At 44.5% G+C, this 21,658-nt stretch overlaps 2 protein-coding genes across 6 annotated transcripts in view; both read left to right on the forward strand.

The window, feature by feature from the left end:
* Positions 1-1,661: 1,661 nt before the first annotated feature.
* The window catches only part of CPNE1 (copine 1), a 43,254-nt gene continuing 23,257 nt past the window's right edge, over positions 1,662-21,658 (forward strand). Inside the window, exon 1 of one of the 5 annotated variants that reach the window (XM_071572973.1) lies at positions 1,662-1,748. The gene's annotated coding sequence lies outside the window, so the exon portion shown is untranslated. Of the gene's footprint in view, positions 1,749-4,346; positions 4,425-8,799; positions 8,884-21,658 lie in introns of those variants that run through there. The other 4 variants (XM_071572978.1, XM_071572976.1, XM_071572974.1 and 1 more) reach the window with 4 other exon arrangements.
* Positions 1,712-13,297, forward strand: RBM12 (RNA binding motif protein 12). Its single transcript, XM_071572972.1, has 3 exons — positions 1,712-1,748; positions 4,374-4,424; positions 8,741-13,297. Exon 3 carries the CDS (start codon positions 8,763-8,765, stop codon positions 11,403-11,405), a length of 2,643 nt encoding a protein of 880 aa, XP_071429073.1. The 5' UTR covers positions 1,712-1,748; positions 4,374-4,424; positions 8,741-8,762; the 3' UTR covers positions 11,406-13,297.

The raw sequence follows: 21,658 nt of genomic DNA on the forward strand, positions 1-21,658 counted from the left end.
CCTCTGACAGCTGATGTTCCTCTGATCTGTCCAAATCAGAGTCATCAGAGAAAGCTGGTACAAGATGCTCTTACAAGAAGCAAAGCTCATATTAATGAGCAATCAGAGCAGTTCTATGCTGAGCAGGCATAGTAAAACCAACCAGGTGTTTGATTGCAAAGAGTAACTACATTGGATCAATAATGGACATCAAAGCTGGCAGATTTTAAGTAGAGATGGGGATGAGGAATGCAGAGACTATTTCAGGAGGCGCCTGTGAGCTTTACTTTAAAATGTCCTGTGTACATTTTCTTTCCCTAGTTGTGTACCTAACACCCTTCTTCAGTTCTGGTGGGGGTGGAGGAGACATTTCTGTTCTCCCAATGGTTTCCCAGTACCCAATAAAGGCAAATTCTGTTCTTTCCTAATGCATTTTTTCTTTGCCTGGTCACATTACAGGCATCCCTGTCCCTTAATCCTCTGCCTATCAGTGTTTTGTTTTCCACAGACACTTTCCCCCTGCTGTTGGTAATTAACTGCATCGTGCTGCTGCCTCTTCTTTGGCACCCTTGGCCAATTGGCATGCTCCTAATACTAATACTAGTAATAACACTACTCCAGGATTTTGTTCCCTCTCATCCACTCTGCAACAAATCTGCTTCTGTTACTCTTGAGCGAACTAGGCATTCTTTCTCCACAAAAATTTGGGTGTGGTTGAGAAGGTATCTGGAGACCTGTTGGTGCAGCAATCACGGGCATCTGTTGGAGACTTTGCTCCAAGGTGCAGCACAGAGCAGAACCCCTGGGCTGCAGCAGCTGTCCAGGCCATCAGGATGTGCCCTCATGGGCTCTGCAAGACACAATCTGGAGGCCCCCTGAGGATTTGAAGTTTGAGCATTCGGAGTTTGGTCCTGGCTTTTTTTTTTTTTGGTCTAGACAGTAAAGATCACAAGTCTCTCCACCAGACTTTATCTGAGCAACTAAAAGTAACTTGGTTGACTCATCAGAAGCTGAGAATTCTCAGTTTCCTTCTGGCCTGGAACATTCCAGCCCTTTTGTTGCCTAAACCTTCTCCTCACTGCAGAGTGCTGCTGCCACCCCTTATCTCGCCATAAATACCGAGTGGAATACACGATCTGGGTGACAGGGAGAGGATCAGCAACTGTGGGTGGTTTCTTGGGGGGGCTGAGGGTGGAGAAGTGACCTGCTGGCGCGGGGGGTCCTGCCGTGTGGGCAGCCCCGGGCCGGGGCCACCCCTCGCTCTCTGGCCCTGGTTCTGCTGAGTGGTGAAAAACAAGATCCCCCGAGTTGGTACCGGCCGTGAGCCGCAGAGGGGGCTCTGCTGATTTGTGTCCCATTCCTGCAGAGGGCCCTGCAGGGCCGTCCCGCTGTGCTGCGGGGCCGTGCCCGGGGGACCGGGACAGACTGCCGGGCGCCCTCGGCGCTCTGCTGTCTGTCCGAAGGCCTCAAGGCCCTTTCTTTCGGCAGGACCCGCCAATCCCGCTTGCACCGATTTGCAGAGAGAGCGGCGGGTCCGTCCCGTCCGGTCCGCTGCCCCCGCCCCTGCCCCGCGCACGCGCTGTGCGTCTCTCTCACCCCGCCCCTCTCCCGGCCCCGCCCCTCGCCCCGCCCCTCGCCGGCCCCGCCCCCGGCGCCGCAGCCTGGCGGCCATTTTGTGCGGCTGCGGTGTGCTCGCGGGGCTCGGCGGCCGCGGGCCCGGGCGGGGCGGCTGCGTTCGGCCTGAGCCTTTTTCCCGTGCGGAGCCCTCGGTAAGAGCGCGGCGGCGGCGCCCGGGCGGGCCGGGCCGTCTGCTCTGCCCTGCTCTGCCCTGCCCCGCCCTGCGGGTCCGCGGTGCGGCGGGGAGGCGCGGGGAGGGAGGCCGGGCGGGCGCGGCCCCGGCCCCGCGCACAAAGGGCCGAGCTGGGCCGGGCCGGGCGGCGCCTCCTCCTCTCGCCCGTGGGCCCGGGGCCGCCGAGCGGGGCCGGGGCCGCCTCGCCGTGCCCCACGCGCTGTGCCCCGCGGCCCGGGCCGGCCCCGGCGCTGCCTCCGGCCCGGGCCGCCCCGCCGAAGGAGCCGCCCGCCCGCCCGGGGGCCGCGGAGCTGCGCGGGCAGCGCGGGCAGGGCCGGGCGCGGCGGCGGCGGCGGCACCGGCACAGTGACCTTGCGGCGGGCCGGGGCCGGGCCCGGGGCGGGGAGTGCGGGGCCGGGGAGGGAGGGCCGCGGGGCCGGGCCGGGGGGGCTGTGCTCGGGGGGCAGCCGCGCCTCGCCCGGCCCCGCGGAGCTCACGCTCCGCTCCTGCGGGCAGGAAGGGCCTCGGTGCCCGCGGTGCTGCCCCCGCGCCTCGGGGGGGGGCCGGTGAGCGAAGCGAAGGTGCCGTGCGGTGCCGTGACGCTCCCCTCTGCTAGTGAGAGCCAGCTCTGTAAAATAAAAACGAGCAGACAACCAACAACGACTAAACAACCCCAATGACAAAACAACCTAAACCCCCTTCTCCCAAAAGAAAAGCCCACAGTGGCGTTCAAGTGCGTCCCAGGAGTACATAACACAGTGTGAGTTTTCCTTTGGAAAAGACCTCATGGCTCTGGTTTTACTCACTCTTAAATTTACCGATTAGTAATTTGCTTCCCCACCTTGATGCGCTGGGCTTAGGCAGGAAGTGCAGCGGTGGTTTCCGTGGTGGGCTCGTCCTCCTGCGGCGTTTCCAGTGGTGGTTTGTGTGCGGTGGGTGCAGTTCCCGTTCAGCTGCCAGGGCGTGGGGCGGCCCCGGGAGCTCCCCATGTGTGTGGGAACCTCACCTGTGCCCCGGCCGGGCCCCATCGATGTGCTGCTGTGCATTCGGGTCATTGGCAAGGACTTTTTTACTTGCAGGAGCCATGGATGGTTTTCTTTGAGAGACGTGAGACTTGCAAAGAAAAGCAGATGGTGTTTGGTGGAAAGGTTAAACCAGCAGAGTGGAGTTTTGCACCTTTTCAGAATGCTGCCTGGTTTTCTTGTTGGCTTAGACTGCAAATCTTCAGCTTGTTCTCAGTGTTGTCAGGAGTAACATGTGCAACACCGTGGTTGCTATACTGGAAATACATGTAATGCTTTGGGTTTTCATTCGAAATGGAAAGTTCCTTCTGCATGAGAGATTTATCTGCTTCTTCAAGGAGGTGTGTTTTTGCATGAAACTGTTTTTCAGGTGATTACGTTTCTCTCTTTGTAAACTGCTGCTTGACACTGCTGTAGATGAAAGTATATAGTTGAATCCTTCTAATAAGGGTTGCATGTTTCTCTTAAAGGTCTGATAAAAAAAGAAGTCTTACTTTCCTAAATGCATTTGCCATTTTAATATCAGTCTGTGGAGTGTAGTTGTATCTTTACTTGTAAGTCTGCTGTTGATGTCCTGGAAGATGTGTGAATATCTGTGTTTGTTTTAACTCCCTCTGTTAGGGAGTTCGTGGGGGGTTCCTTAGTACTTCTTGCTCCAAGTTTGCTTTGGTAATGATGCTTAACAACTGAAACCAGCTTGTTTGGGCTGTGTGAGGAAGAGGCAGTTGTCTGTTCTTAGAGAGACTCATTCCTGGATGGTTTTCCAAAGAATCACCATTTCAGTGTGAGATGGTCTACCAAGCAATGAAATGGCAAAGGTTTTCCATCCTATCTTTAAATACAAAATACCTGTGTTGCCACTCTAAAATGTTGTGCTTTTTTGTTGAGTTGTAATCCTGGGAAGATAATTTTTATATAGGGATTTTAAAAATGGGCATTTGATCAGGATTTGGATAATGAAATGGCAGATTACAACTGAAAATACAGTGTCTCGTGAGAGTTCTTCCCGTGTGCTCTGTGGAGGTGACTGCCCAGAGATGGCTGTGAAATGTCACTTGGGTTCACCAGCTTGTAGGACTCTTGAAGAATTTGTCACCTGCAGTTCCAGGGAGGTTTTCTGAGGTACAGCTTATGTTGCCTTGTTTGGGTAAGAAGATGCACAGTTGGAGGAAGGAATATCGCTGTTGATGGAGAAGGGATTTGTTCAGGGTTTTCAAGTATTGGTTGTCATTCCTTGCCTTTGAAAGAGAGATTTGTTTGTCTGTTGGTCATGGGAAAATTTGAAAGACTCTTTGACTGCTTTCTGGTCCTTTTCATGTTCTTTGTGGAAGAAATACTCATGTCTAGAAACTGAACAAAAGCTCTGCAGTGCAATTGCCAACCAGTCGCATAGGGGAAAGCTACAGCCAGTGCACCCTGGTGGCTCTTGTGTGTTGGAGTGCCCTGTGGTGGTCGCAGGTTTGAACGTTCTATATATGCAGTTCTTTGCGGACTGTTACTGCTGTTGTGTTGCCTGCATTGATTTTTGCCTCCATTTATTCTTTATTGCAGTCTAAAAGTTGGTTTTAATTGGTTGCCCACAGGATTGGCTTGGCTTCTGCTACTTGTTAAGAAAAAAACATCTGTCTTTGCAGGTAAGAGCCTTTGAATTGAAGACTTCTTTATATGCATATTGAGTATATCCTAAGAAATACCTGAAGCTTTTGGAATCTGAATGTGTATCAAAAGACTTGGGTCCAATAATCCATAGCTTGCCTCTCCACTTTGACTTACTCTTTGATGGTGCTTTTGGAAAGGTTTTTCCTGTAAACAGAATTTTCCGCCAAACTAATGTTTTGTTGTTTCATCAGCACGTGCTGGTCTGGAACACTCTCCCAGTTATTTTGCACTGTTGGAAAATGCAGTTACTTTGCTGCAGGCCACAGGTCTGCATGTTTGTAACTACTGGAGTGTAGAAGTGTACCTCAGTTGGTTCCAGTGAGCTTTTGCAGCATTTAAAGAACTTGGATAGTTTCAAAATTGGCTGAGAGTCGACTGTGTTAATCTAACAAATTGATTTTAGCCTTAAAAAAGACAAAACTGTAGTCTGCAGTTTCAACTTTTGCTAGACAGTCTCCTACTTAAAATTCCTCCTCCAGTACCAGTGTTCCTGCAGTTCTTATTCTTCATCCAAGAATTGCCAGATATGTTTGTCTGTGTGTGTACCATGTGGGTGTTGTACTTTAATACTCCCCGGGGACTGGGTTGGATCTTCCCAACTTTTCCCCTGAAAAATTCATATATCTTAAAAGGCTAGTCTGGCATGCTTAGGAAGTCATGCATAAGACCCAAATTCTTGCTGTTTTGCTGACTAGCACCCGGGGGAAGGAGTAGTATTGTTGTATTTTACACGTTTTTCCCAGTGTAGCATCTGCATTTCAAAATGTCAAGACACCAGTGTGCTGTTCAGGCTCATCAGATGGGTTGGGTCTGGCTGATTGTCAGCAGCCTGTGACTCTGCAGGTTTGATCTCCACTTGCTGATGGGTATGGAGTGTCCACAGTGTACCTTCCACAAATATACCAAACACACAGAAGGAAAACCAACCCCATTTTTGCCTTGAAGTACCTTTTTAGGGCAGCCTGGGCACACCTGGCAGCCCAGCAGAAGCCCTCAGTGCCTGCTGGCCGGGGGTCCCTGCTGTGTCTGGAGGTGCTGCTGCCTCTGCACGTGTTGGGCTTCACAAGTGAACAGGCTTTGCATTTTCATTACTTGGAAAATTGGAGCCAGTGGGTTATTGTCTCCTAAGTGCATTTTGGAAAAAGTTTGTTTGTGGGTGTTTAGAAATGTAAAACTTGGCCCTTCTGGTCCTTGAACTTTGTCTTTAAGTCACAGAAGCGACACTGCTGTGTTGAAATCCTGAAAAAGCTGAAGCAGTTACGTGGTGACAAAATACTCCTTTGCCAAAAATATTGATGAGTCAAGTCCTTAAAATTCTTTTTATTCGGACCATGCTGCTGTCAGCTCCTGCTTAATAGCAAGCATTTCCTTACTGTTCTGCATGGAATTAACTACAGCCAAGTCATTGCAGCCAGTTTTTCTAGTGACTTTATGCCTAAGCAGCATTAAGGATGTTTTTGTTGACTGTGCTGTAGCAGACCTGAATAGAATACTTAGTAGCAAAACTTCAATCACATTTATTATGAAGTTTGAATTTGGTGCAAAACTGAAACACTTTCAGTATCCCAGAAGCTGTGTAAATGTTTGACTGCTTGAACTCCTCTGTGAGTTTATCTGTTAATTTGTCTTCTGGGCTGGATTCATGAAATCATTTGTAAATGCAGTTGGTTGTCTTGCAGGTGTCAGTTCTGATAAAGAACACGAGTTGTTCTGAACCAGCAGACCTGAGTGCACACACCTTCCCAAATTGCCTTTGTTCATCCAGTGGCTGTATCAGATTGTCATCTCTTTTGCTTTAATAAGGAAATAACTAAAAGTACTCTCCTATGTAACACAGGAAACTTAAAGTGTCTTAACTCCACATACATAAAAATTTCTGAAACACATTTCTATATATAATAGGTAATAGAGAAAAATTTAAACCTCATCTAATTCAAAAGCAGTCCTGTAGCCCAGCATGGTAAAGCTTGGGTTCCCAATGCCCTTTAGTATGGCTTCTTCAAAGGAAGCAGAGTTTTCATTTTAACTTTAGTTTGAGATTGCCATCAGTATTAGGCAAATTTAAAATAAAACTACAGAATTGTGAACTACTGCTTTTTAAAACAGTGCAAAAAGTCTTAGGTGCTTTCTTAGGTGTTTACATAGCATGGATAGTCCTCGTTTTGACCTCCTGGGGTTTTTTCACGTGGGCCAGTTATTTTTCTGTTGGAAAATGATTGGGCAATGAGTTTTATTTTCAAGTTAAATGTAACAGCCACTATAAATGATAAAAGGCAAGGATGTTGCTTCTGTTACCTAACCATGGAGATAGGAAAATTGCTTTCAAAACATTTGCCCTGAGGCTTAGTGTATATTCCTCTTTCTGTTGCTGTCTTCCCTTGGGGAATAGAGGCGTTCTTAGTGGAGTTTCTTTTGTTTCTTTAAATTTTGTTGTGTTTGTGTTGTGAGTTGCAGTCTCTCTCTGAAGAAGGTGCAGTGAGGAATCGGATGTTCATGCACAGTGGCCACAGCAGCAGAGCTGGCTCAGTGTCAGTGGGCTTGTTTGCTATTTCCTTGAGGAAGGAGGGTCTTCCACACTTCTGGTGTCAGCTGTTTGTGGGGCAATGTCTTGTAACACCACAGGATGTTGCTTGAATTCATTAGTGTGTTGAAGGGGTTAGCTCTGCTTTATTGGTCAACAAAATAAAAGACTTAAGGACCCATTTTAGTAATCGGAAGTTCCATCATACAAAGAAAAAATTACTTTTTCACCTTGTAGAAGAGTTGCTACTCTTGTTTTCATGAAGTACTGAATTCAGCCCTAGCTGCTTAAATTGTGACTTGACTTAGTCATTCCAGACATGTCTGTTCTGAAGCGGCAGGTGGAGCTGAGTTACAGGCTGGGCTGTGTGCTGGGGTGTGATGCTCAGCTGGATGCAGGTTGCTGAGGGATAGTTACTGACCATGGCTGGTCAGAGCTTTGGTTATGCCAGGAGTCTGGTGAATGGCCTCGTGGTGTCACATTGGGACATTGGGTTGGGCTTGATCTTTAAGGTCTTTTCCAGCCTAAACAGTTCTGTGATTCTGTGATCTGGTTCATCCTTGATTTCAAATGCTTAGTTAACACCATTTATATGTGACTAATGGGAGCCTTGGAGATCTTCCATACGGATACTGAACCGGCTTGACTTAGGAAGCCAAGAAGTCTCAGAAATGAAGTGGCTCAGGTGAAAAAAGGTGCTACTCCTTATGGTTTAAGCTGAGACTGGCTTCTGAAGTGATGAATTGTGCTAACACTAATGTAATGCTTTCAGCCTGTACTGATGGTTTGTCTAGAATAAGTGACAATTATCTAGTTTCCTGTTTAACTTCTAATATGACCTCAGACTTCTACAGAATTTGCACGAGGTAACTGTTCAGATCTAGCTGTTCACAATTCATCCTAAGCTTTGACTAAAGTCAGCTGCAGAGGTAAATGTCATTTACTTGTGCCGGAGACATAAGGTGTCATGCTAGAGAGAATATCTGCAACTACTAAAAAAATTGTACCTTGTTTTTGAAGGTTGTAAAGGCCAAATACCTAGCTAGGATAGGCATAGATGTTAAACTCATTTAGGTGAGGTGTGTATAGTCACAGAATTCTGGTGCTAGTTTGTAGCAGTAGCGAGCTCCAGGTCATCCTGGCCCCTTGCCTTTGCTAGGAGGCAAACATCAGGTCAGTATAATACCGGCAGTTGCTGTCAGGATGTCTCATGAGTGTCACTGTTGTGGTTGTCCATATTGGGGTTTTGTTCATAACCAACCTGCTCTTATGTTTCTAGTTGTCTTCACTTGGCGGGAGATAAAATCCCTCCTCAAATGAAAGGGAACTGTTTCTTTCCCATAGCTGTGCAGAATTTTTCAGTTGCTTTATCAGGTACAGTGGACACCATATCAGTGTATAGCAATTTGTTTGCTTGGCTAAAATACTCATTTTGCTTACACTCTGTTAAATATTGAATAACTGATATAATAGTTCTGATTTTTGATATTCCTTAGTTTTATTTTTTTACACTGACACCTGTGGATCTTAGTATAACGACTATTTTGGGATTTCTAGTGCAAAATGTATACTGATTATGTTGGTAAATGTTTAATACTTCAGTCTGTATGAAGTAAACAAACATGAATAGGATACTTGGAATATAAACATGCTTAATCTTTGCAGGATGTTATGAGGTGTGTATAAACAAATGCAGTAGATGGTGTGTGTATGGTTGCCTGGTGTCACGAACAGCAGTCTGACTTGGCCGTTGCCTTTTCTCATCTGCAGGTGTGTGTGGTTTCAGCGCAGCATGGCTGTGGTCATCCGCTTGCAAGGTCTCCCGATTGTGGCGGGGACCATGGACATTCGCCACTTCTTCTCTGGATTGACCATTCCTGATGGGGGCGTGCATATTGTAGGGGGTGAACTGGGTGAGGCTTTCATCGTTTTTGCCACTGATGAAGATGCAAGGCTTGGTATGATGCGCACAGGTGGTACAATTAAAGGGTCAAAAGTAACGCTGTTGCTGAGCAGTAAAACTGAAATGCAGAACATGATAGAACTCAGTCGTAGGCGTTTCGAAACTGCCAATCTAGATATGCCACCAGCAAATGCTAGCAGGTCGGGACCACCTCCTAGTTCTGGGATCAGTGGAAGGGTTAACTTACCTACTACTGTACCTAACTTTAATAATCCTTCTCCTAGTGTAGTAACTGCTGCTACTACAGTGCATGAAAGCAATAAAAACATATCCACATTTTCTACTGCCAATATGGGCACTGCACCTCCAAATCTTGGGAGTACCTTTGGTAGTCCAACATTTAGCTCGACTATCCCTAGCACAGCATCCCCAATGAACACAGTACCTCCCCCACCAATCCCTCCTATCCCAGCTATGCCGTCTTTGCCACCAATGCCTTCTATTCCCCCGATACCTGTTCCACCTCCTGTACCTACACTGCCTCCTGTTCCTCCAGTTCCTCCGATCCCCCCTGTGCCCCCTGTACCTCCAATGACACCTCTGCCTCCCATATCAGGAATGCCTCCTATGAATCCGCCACCCGTAGCGCCCTTACCCACTGGAATGAATGGGTCTGGAGCAGCAGTGAATATGAACAGCAGCTTGAATCCATTGTTTATTGGTCCCATGAATCCTGTAAATCCTATCCAGATGAATTCTCAAGGTAGTGTCAAGCCAATTCCAATCAATCCAGATGATTTGTATGTCAGCATTCATGGAATGCCCTTTTCTGCAACAGAATCTGATGTGAAAGACTTTTTCCTTGGGCTCCGTGTGGATGCAATCCATATGCTGAAGGATCATGTAGGTCGAAATAATGGAAATGGACTAGTTAAGTTTTTTTCTCCTCAAGATACATTTGAAGCACTGAAGCGAAACAGAATGCTGATGATTCAGCGCTATGTTGAAGTTAGTCCTGCAACAGAGAGACAGTGGGTGGCTGCTGGAGGCCACATAACTTTCAAGCAAACCATGGGTCCCTCTGGGCAGGCACATCCTCCTCCCCAGGCTCATCCCAGGTCCAAATCTCCCAGTGGACAGAAAAGGTCGCGGTCGAGATCTCCCCATGAGCACGGTTTCTGTGTTTATTTGAAAGGTCTTCCCTTTGAATCAGAGAACAAACATGTGATAGATTTTTTTAAAAAGCTGGACATAGTTGAAGACAGCATTTATATAGCTTATGGACCAAATGGGAAGGCAATCGGGGAGGGGTTTGTTGAGTTCAGGAATGAAGCTGATTATAAAGCAGCTTTGTGTCATCATAAGCAGTACATAGGGAATCGCTTTATTCAGGTTCATCCAATCACTAAAAAGGCAATGTTAGAAAAGATAGATATGATTCGTAAAAGATTGCAGAACTTCAGCTATGACCAGAGAGAAATCCTGATGAACGCTGAGGGAGAACCACCAGGCTTGCCAAAATTGTGTGCACATATATCTAATATTCCATACAATATAACAAAAATGGAGATCCTTCAGTTTCTAGAGGGACTGGCAGTAGAAGAAAACTCTGTACAAATTCTTGTTGATAATAATGGGCAAGGTTTAGGACAAGCACTGGTTCAGTTTAAAGCTGAAGATGATGCTCGTAAGGCAGAGCGTTTGCACCGTAAAAAACTGAATGGAAGAGATGTTAATTTGCGTTTGATAACTGTAGAAGAAATGAGAGATATTGAGAGAAACCCACCATCTCAAGGGAAAAAGATGCTGAAAATCCCGCTCCAAGGAAGTGCGGCGGTGCCGGGAGCGCCGGGCCCTGGTGGGGATGAGCATGCCTTCCTGGGGGGAAGCGCTAAGGAAGCGAACAATGGGCCTCCCTTCAACTTCCCGGGTAACTTCAGTGGGTCTGGCGCATTTGGTCCCCCTCTGCCACCGCCCGGAATAGGCGGATTTCCTGATTCCAGGCCAGGAATCCCTGCAGTTGCAGCTGGCAGTCTGCCTGGTGCGAGTATCGAGGTGCCAGGGTTTGCAGGGGGTCCCGCCAACCTGAGCGGGCCGGCAGGGTTCGCAGGGGGGCCTCAGGCGTTCGGGAACGGTCCTGGCAATTTAAGTGGGCCCCCTGCCTTCGGTGCTGGTCCTCCAGGAATTGCTGGCGGTCTTGGGCATTTAAGCGGACCTCCGGGGTTTGGACCCGGACCAGGAAACATACATATTAGTGGACCCCCAGGTTTTGGAACAGGGTCTGGAAAGCCCGGGCCAACTGTCATCAAAGTGCAAAATATGCCCTTTACTGTTTCGGTTGATGAAATTTTGGATTTCTTCTATGGTTACCAAGTGATCCCTGGTTCAGTGTGCTTAAAATACAATGAAAAGGGCATGCCCACTGGAGAAGCAATGGTGGCATTCGAGTCTCGTGATGAAGCAATGGCAGCTGTTGTTGATTTAAATGACAGACCTATAGGCTCCAGAAAAGTAAAACTTGTTTTAGGGTAGCTGTTCATCTGAAGTAGTTGTAGAATAGATATTCATAGTGCTGTGATAAATGCATCTGGATTGGTTTTTATAGTATTTCCAGGATAGAACCTGTGGATTGTTTAAATTGTAAAACAGATTGGTTTTGATAAGACAGAGCACTGGGTTAGCCATTCCATGAGAAACACTGTGAGGAGAGCTGTGCAGTGGATGTTCCCCGTGCAAATACGCGGAGAAGCTGGACAGATTCTTACTCATCATAGAAGTTTGGTGAACTCTCCTGGACACAGTGCTTATGGAGAAACTGAGATTGGTTTGACATAGTTTTGGATAAGGGAAATAGGTGAAGGCAGTGAAGCTCTTCAGCGGGTGCTCTTGTAAGCCATTGTAAAATAGATAGCTATTTCTAGATTTGGTTAAAAGCTGGCTGAATTTGCTTTGTTTACAGGTCAAAGCTTTGTTTAAAGTCCTGATTTTATTCTGCAACTGAATGAAATTCTCAGTGTACACAGATTAATTGTTTTGTGTATGTATCTTTACTTTTTCCAAGATTCTCACTGTATGAACAGTTGAATTATGCCCTTTGCTGATGTGTCTACCAAACTAATTCCTATGAGTATGAGCAGAATGGTTCTGTAAAATTCAAGCTGTTCTTTGTGGTATAACCTTTAGTTATTTATATATTGCAATTATAACTGTGCAGAATAAGACTTTTGCCACAAATATAGCTAACCTCAAACATAAATCATATGAGTTTTATAGTACACTTAAAACATTTCCACTTGAAAATAATCATTGTTGTTTAAGTAGCTTGATTTGTTAGGATTACAGAAATCAGTTGGAAAAGGATCTTTGACACTAGTTGGATATTGATGTTGTATTTCTCATGTGTCTCTTGAACTCCTTACATAGTCTCTGTTAAGAGAACCAAAGTGGTGATTATTAGTTGAAGATTGGAGTCCAGATAAAGTTTTAAATTAGGTTATAATGAAAGAAACTTGTATCTTCAGCAACTCTGTTGTGAATTACTGCTATGGATGAATTCAGAGATAAATTTATTTTTCTCCAAAACGTTAAAATACTGAGTTTACTATATATTTTTGCAATAAAGTTGTGCTGTTGTGTTCAAAGTCTGTAAAGAGTTGCCATTTTCTTTGTTGTGCAGTGAAGCCTTCCATGGAAAAACAGAGAAATGGAAAGGGAGTAATTACTCAAGTAAAAAGTAGAATTTATTTTTGTTCATCCCTGCTTTGCTTGTGATACATTTTAAGACTTGGGCATTGCCTGGAAAAAAATCCTGCTATTCCCTGCAAATCATTGTACTTAAACATAGTAAACTTTACAATGCTTTGGGTTTTTTTGACAAAGAAAACCAGTGCCTTTTGGTGTTGCAGATCATGGAACACTGAAGTGTTTGGGCAGGCAAAATTGAGAGGTGCAAGTGGCAACAGTTTTATTCCTGTGGTGTGTAGGAGAGATTTGCAAACCTGTGCAGCGCTGCATCCCGAGAGGATTTCCCAGTACAGGAATCTCTGGAAGGATTGTACAAAGGTGCACTTCAATAAAGAGGCGGTTGGATTACACAGATGCTTCTGTAATTCATTAGCATAATTTTGTTTTGACAGATTACTAGGTGGTCCCAACTTTGGAAAAGTGATGTGATTTGTATATACTGTTTAAAATTAAGCCTCCTGTTAATAAAACTGTCTGTCTCTGAAGCTCCATGTTACGCGTTTCAACAGTCTTTGGGAGTAATGTTTCAACAGCAGATCTTTGTTTCTTTTTTTCCCCTGAAAGTACTCTTGCTGATGTCAGAAAGATGTGTGATTAGGAGTCAAGTCTTTCAGTTTATTTTAAAAATTTTGCTCTTTGTTTTTTAAGCAACTTTTATTAAAGTTTCATACTATATTGGAGTTATTTGGGTGCTTGTTTTTTCATGTTTCACATTAGAATAAAATTACCGAAAAGGAAAACGTGGCTTCATTGTTCACAGAATTAAGATATTAGTGTGTGTTGATCTGCCAAAACTGGTGGTAACTGTTTTTTCAAGTTCAAATGAATCACAACAATGCTTGCTTTGTTGTGACATGTAATTAAACTACAATTGTCTGGAATTAGAGACATGGTTCCGTGTTACTGTCTTTGATTTTACTCTGTGATCCTCGTGGTCATGGATCCAGGGTTTTTAGTGCTTGGGTTAGACACAGCATATGCCGTGACACAAACTTGTGTACCTGTTCCTTTGGACTTGCTGAAAGTGCAGGTTTGTTTGGGAAAGCTTTTCTTTTCTGATTCTTCATTTTTCTCTGTGTTCTCAAGATGTTTAAATGTTCATCCAAAAAAAGGTGCAAATCTATACAAACAGCCATTGCTGTTGGGAACACTGACTTGGATGGAATGCTTAAATGGAGGATTCGGGGTGGGGAAGGGGTTCTTCATCTTACCAAACAGTTGATGCTTCTTATCTCAGCATAAATTAGATAGTAAATATCCCCTCTTCCTTGAGAGAGGACTCTTGGGGAAAAAAAAATAGGAAGTCATAGCATATTTAGAATTTCCATATTTATGAGAAACAGTACATCAACCCAAATAGTTACGGTTGATCCTTTAAAACCTGTACAAAGAAAAGTTCATTATCAAGTGTCAATGCAAATAAACAGCTTTCTGTAACAACTTGCTTTCAGGTGGGAAGCAGCTTAAAACTGCATGTTATGCTAAATTATGAGAGATGCCCTAGACTGCACATCTAGAGTTGATGAAACTGCTTACTGTGCACATGTCTACATTCATGAACAGCCTTAAGGAGCAGGACCCCCGAGGTCCCAGCTCCAGTGTGGAAGCTGCCCTTTGATACACATCTCAAGCTGGTTGGTAGCAAGAGGTAGCACCAGACAGGATCAGCTAATGGATGCTGCTCAAATTCGAAGTTGTTTTGGCCTTGATGCTCTCTGAGTGCCAAGGGTGACATCCTGCTTTAGCCTCCTTGGAACAATACGGTCGGTGACACTGATGTCCCCGTGGCTTCAAGTGATGGACTGAAGGTATTTGTGTTTATATAAATGGCTAAGTTGGTGCTTTTAGCAGTTCATTAAGTTCTACTGCAAGCAAACCCCAAGCAGTCAAGTGTTACATTCACAATGGAAATTCTGTTAAACATGCATTTTTTGTCCTATTCTACAGAGAAATGAATGTGATTAGTCAGTGATAAACCTGTAACTTGGATGAAAGAACTTCAGTAGTGAGGTGAAAGTGTGACTTTAGAGTTGCTGAGTTGCAAGCAGTTACACATAAATGTCGCAGTCAGATTTTAACACAAGTTAATTTGGTAATATCATAGACATTGTTTAAGCCAGTGCTTTATTGATGAATTGTTGCTATGTTCTAAGTGAAGATTTATGAGAGGTTTAAGGCTCTGTAGGTTTAAAGATATCTGAAGGGCGATTTAAAAAAAAAAAGTAGCATTCCTTTCATAGAGTGTAGTATTTTCCTTGAATGTCTGTGCTCTGAATTTGTGGAGAGGAAGATTGGTGCAAAAATGAGGACTCTGGTTGTGCACCAGGTGACCTTGAAGGTGTGAAAACATCCATGCTAGTCAGTTCTGCATTGCTGTGGCTGCCCTTCAAGGTGTTGCCTATACCGTGTGAAATTGGCAGCTTGTTTTGCCAAGAAGTATTTCGGAGCACTAAAGACTGTAGACTCTGCAAAAGTGTTTCCAGTTCACAGGCACACCAGTGGTTCATGAACTGTAAATAGTGGTTGCAGTTTTTGCATTTTGTTTCTCAGTGTGCTGCTGTGGTGGTTCCAAAGCTGCTGCTCCCGTGGTGGTTCTGCTGGTCCTCAATGGGTGGTTCTGCAGCTCTGAACAGTGCTGGCCTTCTGATGTGCAGAACTGAAACTGCTGGGTGGTAGGGACTGTTTAAAGTCTCTGCTGGGCCAGTGTACCACTTGTTGAGAGCAGCTGGTTTAGGCTGATGCTTCAGATATGTGATTAGACCTTGAACCAAGGGTAGTCACAGCAATAGGACAAGGGGGCACGATGGGCTCAAGCTCTGCCAGGGGAAATTGAAGTTGGATATCAGAAAAAAATTCTTTCCAGAGAGAGTGCTCAGGCATTGGAATGGGCTGCCCAGAGAGGGGGTGGATTCCCCATCCCTGGAGGTTTTTCACCTGAGCTTGGCCGTGGCACTGAGTGCCATGATCTGGTAAAGGGACTGGAGTTGGACGAAGGGTTGGACTTGATGATCTTGGAGGTCTTTTCCAACCCAATCGGTTCTGTGATTCTGTGACTGCAATTCCTGTTTAATATGGACTGTAGTGCAAGGAAAATACTAGTTTCTATATTGATAATTGGTTGGAAAAAAGCAGTTTTGAAACTGGACTGATGATATATAAAGAAACATTTAGTTTGACTCCAGGTCAAGACACACAAAAATTAGTTTTATGTCAGTTTGCTTGTTTAGATGTTTTGCAGGTATTTCAAAAGAAAATGGCAGAGGCTTAATTGTGTTGTAAGGTTTTTCAGAAACTCCTTTGGCCTGGAGGCAGAGGTGCTGAATACATGTGCTTGTCTTTGCTGCTTTGCAGGTTTGCTGATGCTCCCCCTCTGTTCTGTGACTGTATTTTTCATGGCTTTGGGAAAACTGAGCTGGAGTTTGTGTACAGAGCAAATGACTCTCCTGCTGAAGGAAGAGGAAGGGAAGAAGTCTGGTAAATGCTCTTGCAGAAAGAGTAGCCTCAAAGTGTTCTCTTCCTCTCTGTTTTTGGCAGTGAGAATGTGATTGTAGTTCAAAGATTTACCTTTTCCATCGAAAACCTGTTGGTTGGTAGTAGGCACATTGATCTGTGGCTGTGTACTGAAGTCCACTGCTGGTTCATGATCAGGTAGGTATCACCGGAGCTTGTTTTCTGTACAGATGAGTTTGTTGGTAATTTTCTTGGAGCTTTATTACTACATGGAATGTTTGGAGGGTGTTGGTGCTCCCGACCTCCGTGGCCTTGATGCCTTTCACTTCTGGGTATAAAAAACTATGGAAAAAAAGCGTCCCTAGAAGTGCTCCTTTTCTGTAGCTCCAGACCGAGCACGGCTGTGGTGAATGGTTTGACTGTGAGACTGTGACTTGGCAGTTGCTGGTGCTCAAGTCTGTGCAGCTTCCTTTGTTATCCTTCTCCTGGGTCTGTGTGTGTGTTCACAGCATGGCAGCTTTGGGGAGAAGCAGCCAGATGAATTCTGGCCCGAGTTCCTTTACTGCTTCTCCAGAGGCAAAGCTTAGTCCTTTGTGGCCATCCCTCCTATGTGTTCTCATGTCTGCAGCTTGAATTTCGAATAGTCTTACTAGTTGCTTCCCAAATACATTAAAGTAAACTTTCAGAAACAGGGAATATGTTTTCTGTTAACATAAGTGCAATTTCCACAAAATCAGTTTTGTGTCTCTGTATTTGCTGTTCTTACACCAGCCTTGCTGTTTTTCCTCACCTTTTGAGAGTTCTCTTGCTATGAATCACCAGTGAATTAGACCTGGCTGATCATAGATCACAGCCAGGAATAACTTCAGGGGCTGGAGTGGGGATTGCACTGGAAGTGCAATTTCCCTGTAAGTTTAAAACTGAAAAGTAAGGATTTGTAAGGCTTGCACAGGAGAAATGGGAATTGATTCTGCCTAAAACTCTCTGGGCTGGCATAGCTTGGTTTTTTGTACTTGTCACTGCTGCTGGAAGGCTGGTGACTCCTTGAGCTTTTCATGCTGCAGTCACAGTGTTAACCAAGGCCTCGGTTGGGTGGTGCTGCTCTGGTTTCTGACCATCTGAAGGCAGGTGGAACTGGCAGCCTGCAGGTTCACAGTTTGGAACAACTGGTTTCATGTTGACTGTTTCCCATCAGATGTGACTGTGTGGATGTGGCATTGCTCTGCGTGACGGTAGAAAGCTTAGAAATGCTTGCTTGGCAGATTTAAGGGAGGAAAACAGCAATGGTCAGAACCTGAGTACTTCAAAATTCCTTTTAGGTAATTTTGATGGAGTGCCTTTTATTATGAAATTTCTAAGAGCTCTGTCAGTAAAATTTGCAGCCTCTGTGTAGCACCTTTTGTTTAGTGACCTTCCTATGGTGGCATTTGCCAGAATGTTCTTCATAATGTGAGCTTTTTATGAAACTTGATGAAAACAAAACTGTCATGGTTTTTAGCAGTACAACCAAAGCATTGTTGCTTGTTTGATGGAAGGATGGACGTGGAATGTGGGAAGTCCTTGCTTGTTTGAATAGGAGAGTCAACTCTAAAGTCAAAATGATGGTTGCTGATACTGTTCTGTAATAGGCAAATGTTTACAAGGGCAGAATTTATAAATCACATGTGCTTGAGCAACACCAGTGCAACGAGGTACTAAAGCAAAGAGGCTAATTAAAGTAAAGGTGGGCACAGGCAGTTCATTGACTGAATGTACAGGAATTCTCTTCCTGAAGAAGGGGAGGTGCAGTTGTTAAGTGCCACCAATACACTTGCTGCGTTCCAGCACTGCTGCAGAGCCAGCCCTGCTGTGCTGCAGGCCCAGTCTCAGCAGTAAATGGAGTTTCTGTATGGCACTTAGAGCCCTCTTTGTATATGACTTAAGTGCTTTTAGGAGGTAAGTGTGGTGGTGGTAGAGCTAATTTGTCTCCCAGTAACCAGTATGCCAGTGGCAGGATGTTTTCATCATCCTCACTTTAAGGGCACATCAACAGTAACATTAGAGAAGGAGGACTAAGGCTGAGGCCAAACTTTCATGCTGTAGGTATAATGAAAACAGCCAAGCACTGCCCTAATCTAAACAATGTGTGTGGTTCAGAAGCTGCAGCACTGAGCTTGTGTGAAAAAGAGCACAATAAACCAGTGACTAAGTAGTTAAATTCTTAACTGAAATCTAAATTCAGTTGTTAATGATAGAATGTATGAGATAGATAATTGAGCTAAACGAGTTAAACAGTTAAACCTGAGCCTTGCACAGTCTTGTGTTTTCTTAGGTTGTAAATCAGAGTAGTTTTTGAAGTTTTTAAGTTTTTTAAAGGCAACTGGAGTTGTCACTTAATGTGTATATAGAAGCATTTAAAATGGGTGGATCTCTTAAAGAAAAAAGCCTTTCAGGTGTATCTGGGAAATTACATACGCAGCACCATGAGCTGCTGCACAAATGTCCTGCATGTTTTGAAGGCCTTTTGTGTCACATGGACACTTACTCCTCCCTTTGGATAACTAACACTGTATTTTTGTGGAGACAATAATCCAATGGCATTTCTTCTTTGCAGTGCAAGCACTGTGTCATGCTATTTCTTTGAATGAGTAAATATTTGGCTACTTTAATGTCTCCATGAGCTAAAAACTGTGCAGTCTTCCTTCTGCTGGATGGCTTGTGCTACTTGTATTAAATTTTGTCCTTAGTTGGGCCTCTAAAAATAGCTTAAATCAGAAACAGTAAAAAGTTTTCTGAAACCTAAAGTGCTTTGTTTTAAACTAAGTAATAAGTGAATGCGCTATGACTCCTGGTGAGTCTGCAGACAATGTTACATATCTATGAAATATCAGCTATTTTAGTGCAGTGATGAGTGAATGTGACCACTTAATTGTGACTGTGAAAGGTGAGAGCAATCTCTCTAACCGAGTTCTGCACCAGCCACGGTGGGTTGTGTAGTGTATAACCCTCCTCTCTGACTTGTGTAAGCTTGAAAAGGTAGGAAAAACCTGGGGTTTGGGGTGTTCTTGAGCAGCTCACAGACACTGTTTTAATGTTTTTGTGCTCTCCAAGTTCTCTGCTGCTGCGTTAGGTCCATGGGAAGGCCCTGCTGCTGCTGAAGAATCGGGGACGAACACGCAACGGCGGTGCCAAGGCAGTGGAGTTTGTCCTGGCTGCTGCCAGCTGGTGCTCTGCAGTGTGTGACAGAGTTTTCAGGTTCCACCTGATGGTGATAACTCCGAGTCTCTCTGCTTAGAGTGAATGTAATCTAATTCATGGTTTTACAGCTGTTAAATTTACTCTGGGTTTTTCATCAGAGGGGTTTTTACTTGGAGAATTCTGTCTACCACAGTCAGGTCATATTCATTAAAAATTTGTTGGAACTACTCCCTTTGCTTTGAGAAAAGAGAGATGCTCACTGCTGGGACTTGTGGGGGTTTCCAGGAGCTTGGCTGGCAGAGGCATGTTTTCCAAAGGATGTGGACACCTTCGTAGCAAAGTCAAGCCTAATGACAACAGGGTGTGGGTTGGAAAATCCTGCAGTGCACAGACTGTGGGTAGCAGGCTTGGAAGAAGAACTGGAGCAAATAGCTGTGTTTGCGTTTGTGGAATCTCCCTTCATGCAGGGAGGTTGTGGTTGTGTTCACCCACTTGTCTTTGAAGCAAATGGAATGCCTTGAATCCATCTTGGAATGGGCTTGTGCTTCTGGGAGGCTACGCTGGCAGGAGAAGTTGGATCTGGAACAGAACAGAAAGAGAACATGAGATCAGTTCGGTGTTTGTGGCCTTTAAATTGTTCTATTGTTAGTTTGGATGAGGGAGAGAAAAACAACTTTTAAAATCCTTTGCCATATCCTTTCCTTTATTCTTCTACTTTGATATCAGGTTTTGTGGTGGTGGATATTTTAGGTTTTCCTGTTTGGAAGCATTGTTATTCCACAGCAGATTGGGGTGAAGAAGTCAGGATGTTCCTACTCCGGATGGTAAGAGTGGCAGAAAAGTAGTATGGAGCTGTGAATTTAAGAAAAAGCATATACTCAAAAGGAGAAAGAAGAACTGAAAGACAGTGTTGGCATTAGAAAGACTGAACTTGTAATGAATAAATAAAATCAATTTCTTAGGAGTACTGCAAAAGTAGTATTAAGGGTTTGTTTTGTTTCAAGATTATATTTTGTGAACTAGATTCAAGATTAAAAGCCATAAAGAAAAAGTGTGAATTATGTAATGGGAAGGGATAATGTGATTCTATAAAGTGTGAGAAGTTGAAAGATCGCTTCTGCTTTATGTCCTTAATAATTTTTTAGGCAAGAGTTGTCACTGCAGGGCAACTGAGGGTAGTCTAAAGAATTCCTCAGGAGTATCAGTCTTTTTGAGTGATCACTCAGCAAGTGGGATAAAACTAAGAAGGTATGGCAGGCTTTTCATTGACTCAGGGGCTGTGTGGCTACCAAAAGTCTTCATGTGAATTTGATAAAGCAGCAAAGGTCAGTAAACTGTATTGCTGGCATGTTTATTTTTAGTGTTATTTTGAACTCCTGCTGTTGACACAGTATGTGCTAGTCCAGACAGAGGGACTTGATGAACCTTCTGCCTTGAAGTCACCTGTGCAACACCACGGCTAATTCTAGGGAAGTGGGCAAAATCGTGTGGCTGTCGTGTAAGCACAGGGTGGTTTAGATTTCCAGCCTTTGGGAAAGGCAGAGGTGCCAGGGATTGGCAGAGTGAGTGCCAGGAGGTCGCCCCAAAGCCTGTGGGTGCAGCACAGCTGAAGAACCCCAGAGGAGGAATATGGTGTAGTCTTTGATCTCAGCTTGAGCTTGGACTAAAAAGTGGAAGATAGTCCTAGCGAGCTGGATTTATCTGGAGCATGGGACAGAGTGTTTGGCTGTTTGTGCCTGAGGTGGAAATAGCTGGAGTTCTATGGGAAAGAGGAAGAGCTTACTCCAGAAAGGCAAAGATGATTTGCAAGGTAAAATACGTGTTTGGGGCTGTTACAAAAGGCAGTGTCATCGAGCTTTTAAGTCTGTCTTTCAGTTAAGTTGTTCTTTATGTTTCAGTAATAAATACTTGAGAACCAAGTGAGGGGAGAGAAAAAGCAGCTGAATGAATATGAATGGAATGGGGAAAACAATCTGGCTTCTTGGGAGGAATCACTAAGCACCTTTAGGATCGCAGTTTAAATCCAGTGATTCACTTCAGAGCCCCAGCCTGCTTTAAGTTTTTTCAAGGAAATGGCTTTTGATATTCTGCTACTACTAGAAAGAACTTTGAAACATGTTTTCTTTGCATGAAGAGGGTGGAAAATAGCAAAATTTGCTTAAGTTCAGGTGTTAATTTGAACTTTTTAATTTAGTATGTTCCAAACTAATATTTAAAATAGTTTCAATTCTCACCTATCAGCTTCTTTACTTGTTTCTCAGAAAAGGGGAGACTATATATATATTTATATACTGTAGTATATATGTAGTAAATGCATGCACAGACTTTGAGCTTCTTCGTTATGATTCAGGGGATATTGCTGGGGTGTAAGTTAGTAGTGAACACTGAACAGCATAAAGGTGCATTTGTAGAAG

The sequence above is a fragment of the Pithys albifrons genome, chromosome 18, assembly GCF_047495875.1.
Source record: "Pithys albifrons albifrons isolate INPA30051 chromosome 18, PitAlb_v1, whole genome shotgun sequence".
In the NCBI taxonomy this organism is placed as follows: domain Eukaryota; kingdom Metazoa; phylum Chordata; class Aves; order Passeriformes; family Thamnophilidae; genus Pithys; species Pithys albifrons.

Coding starts and splice junctions, on each gene's coding strand:
- RBM12 (XM_071572972.1), top strand. CDS start 8,763: ATGGCTGTGGTCATCCGCTTGCAAGGTCTCCCGATTGTGGCGGGGACC.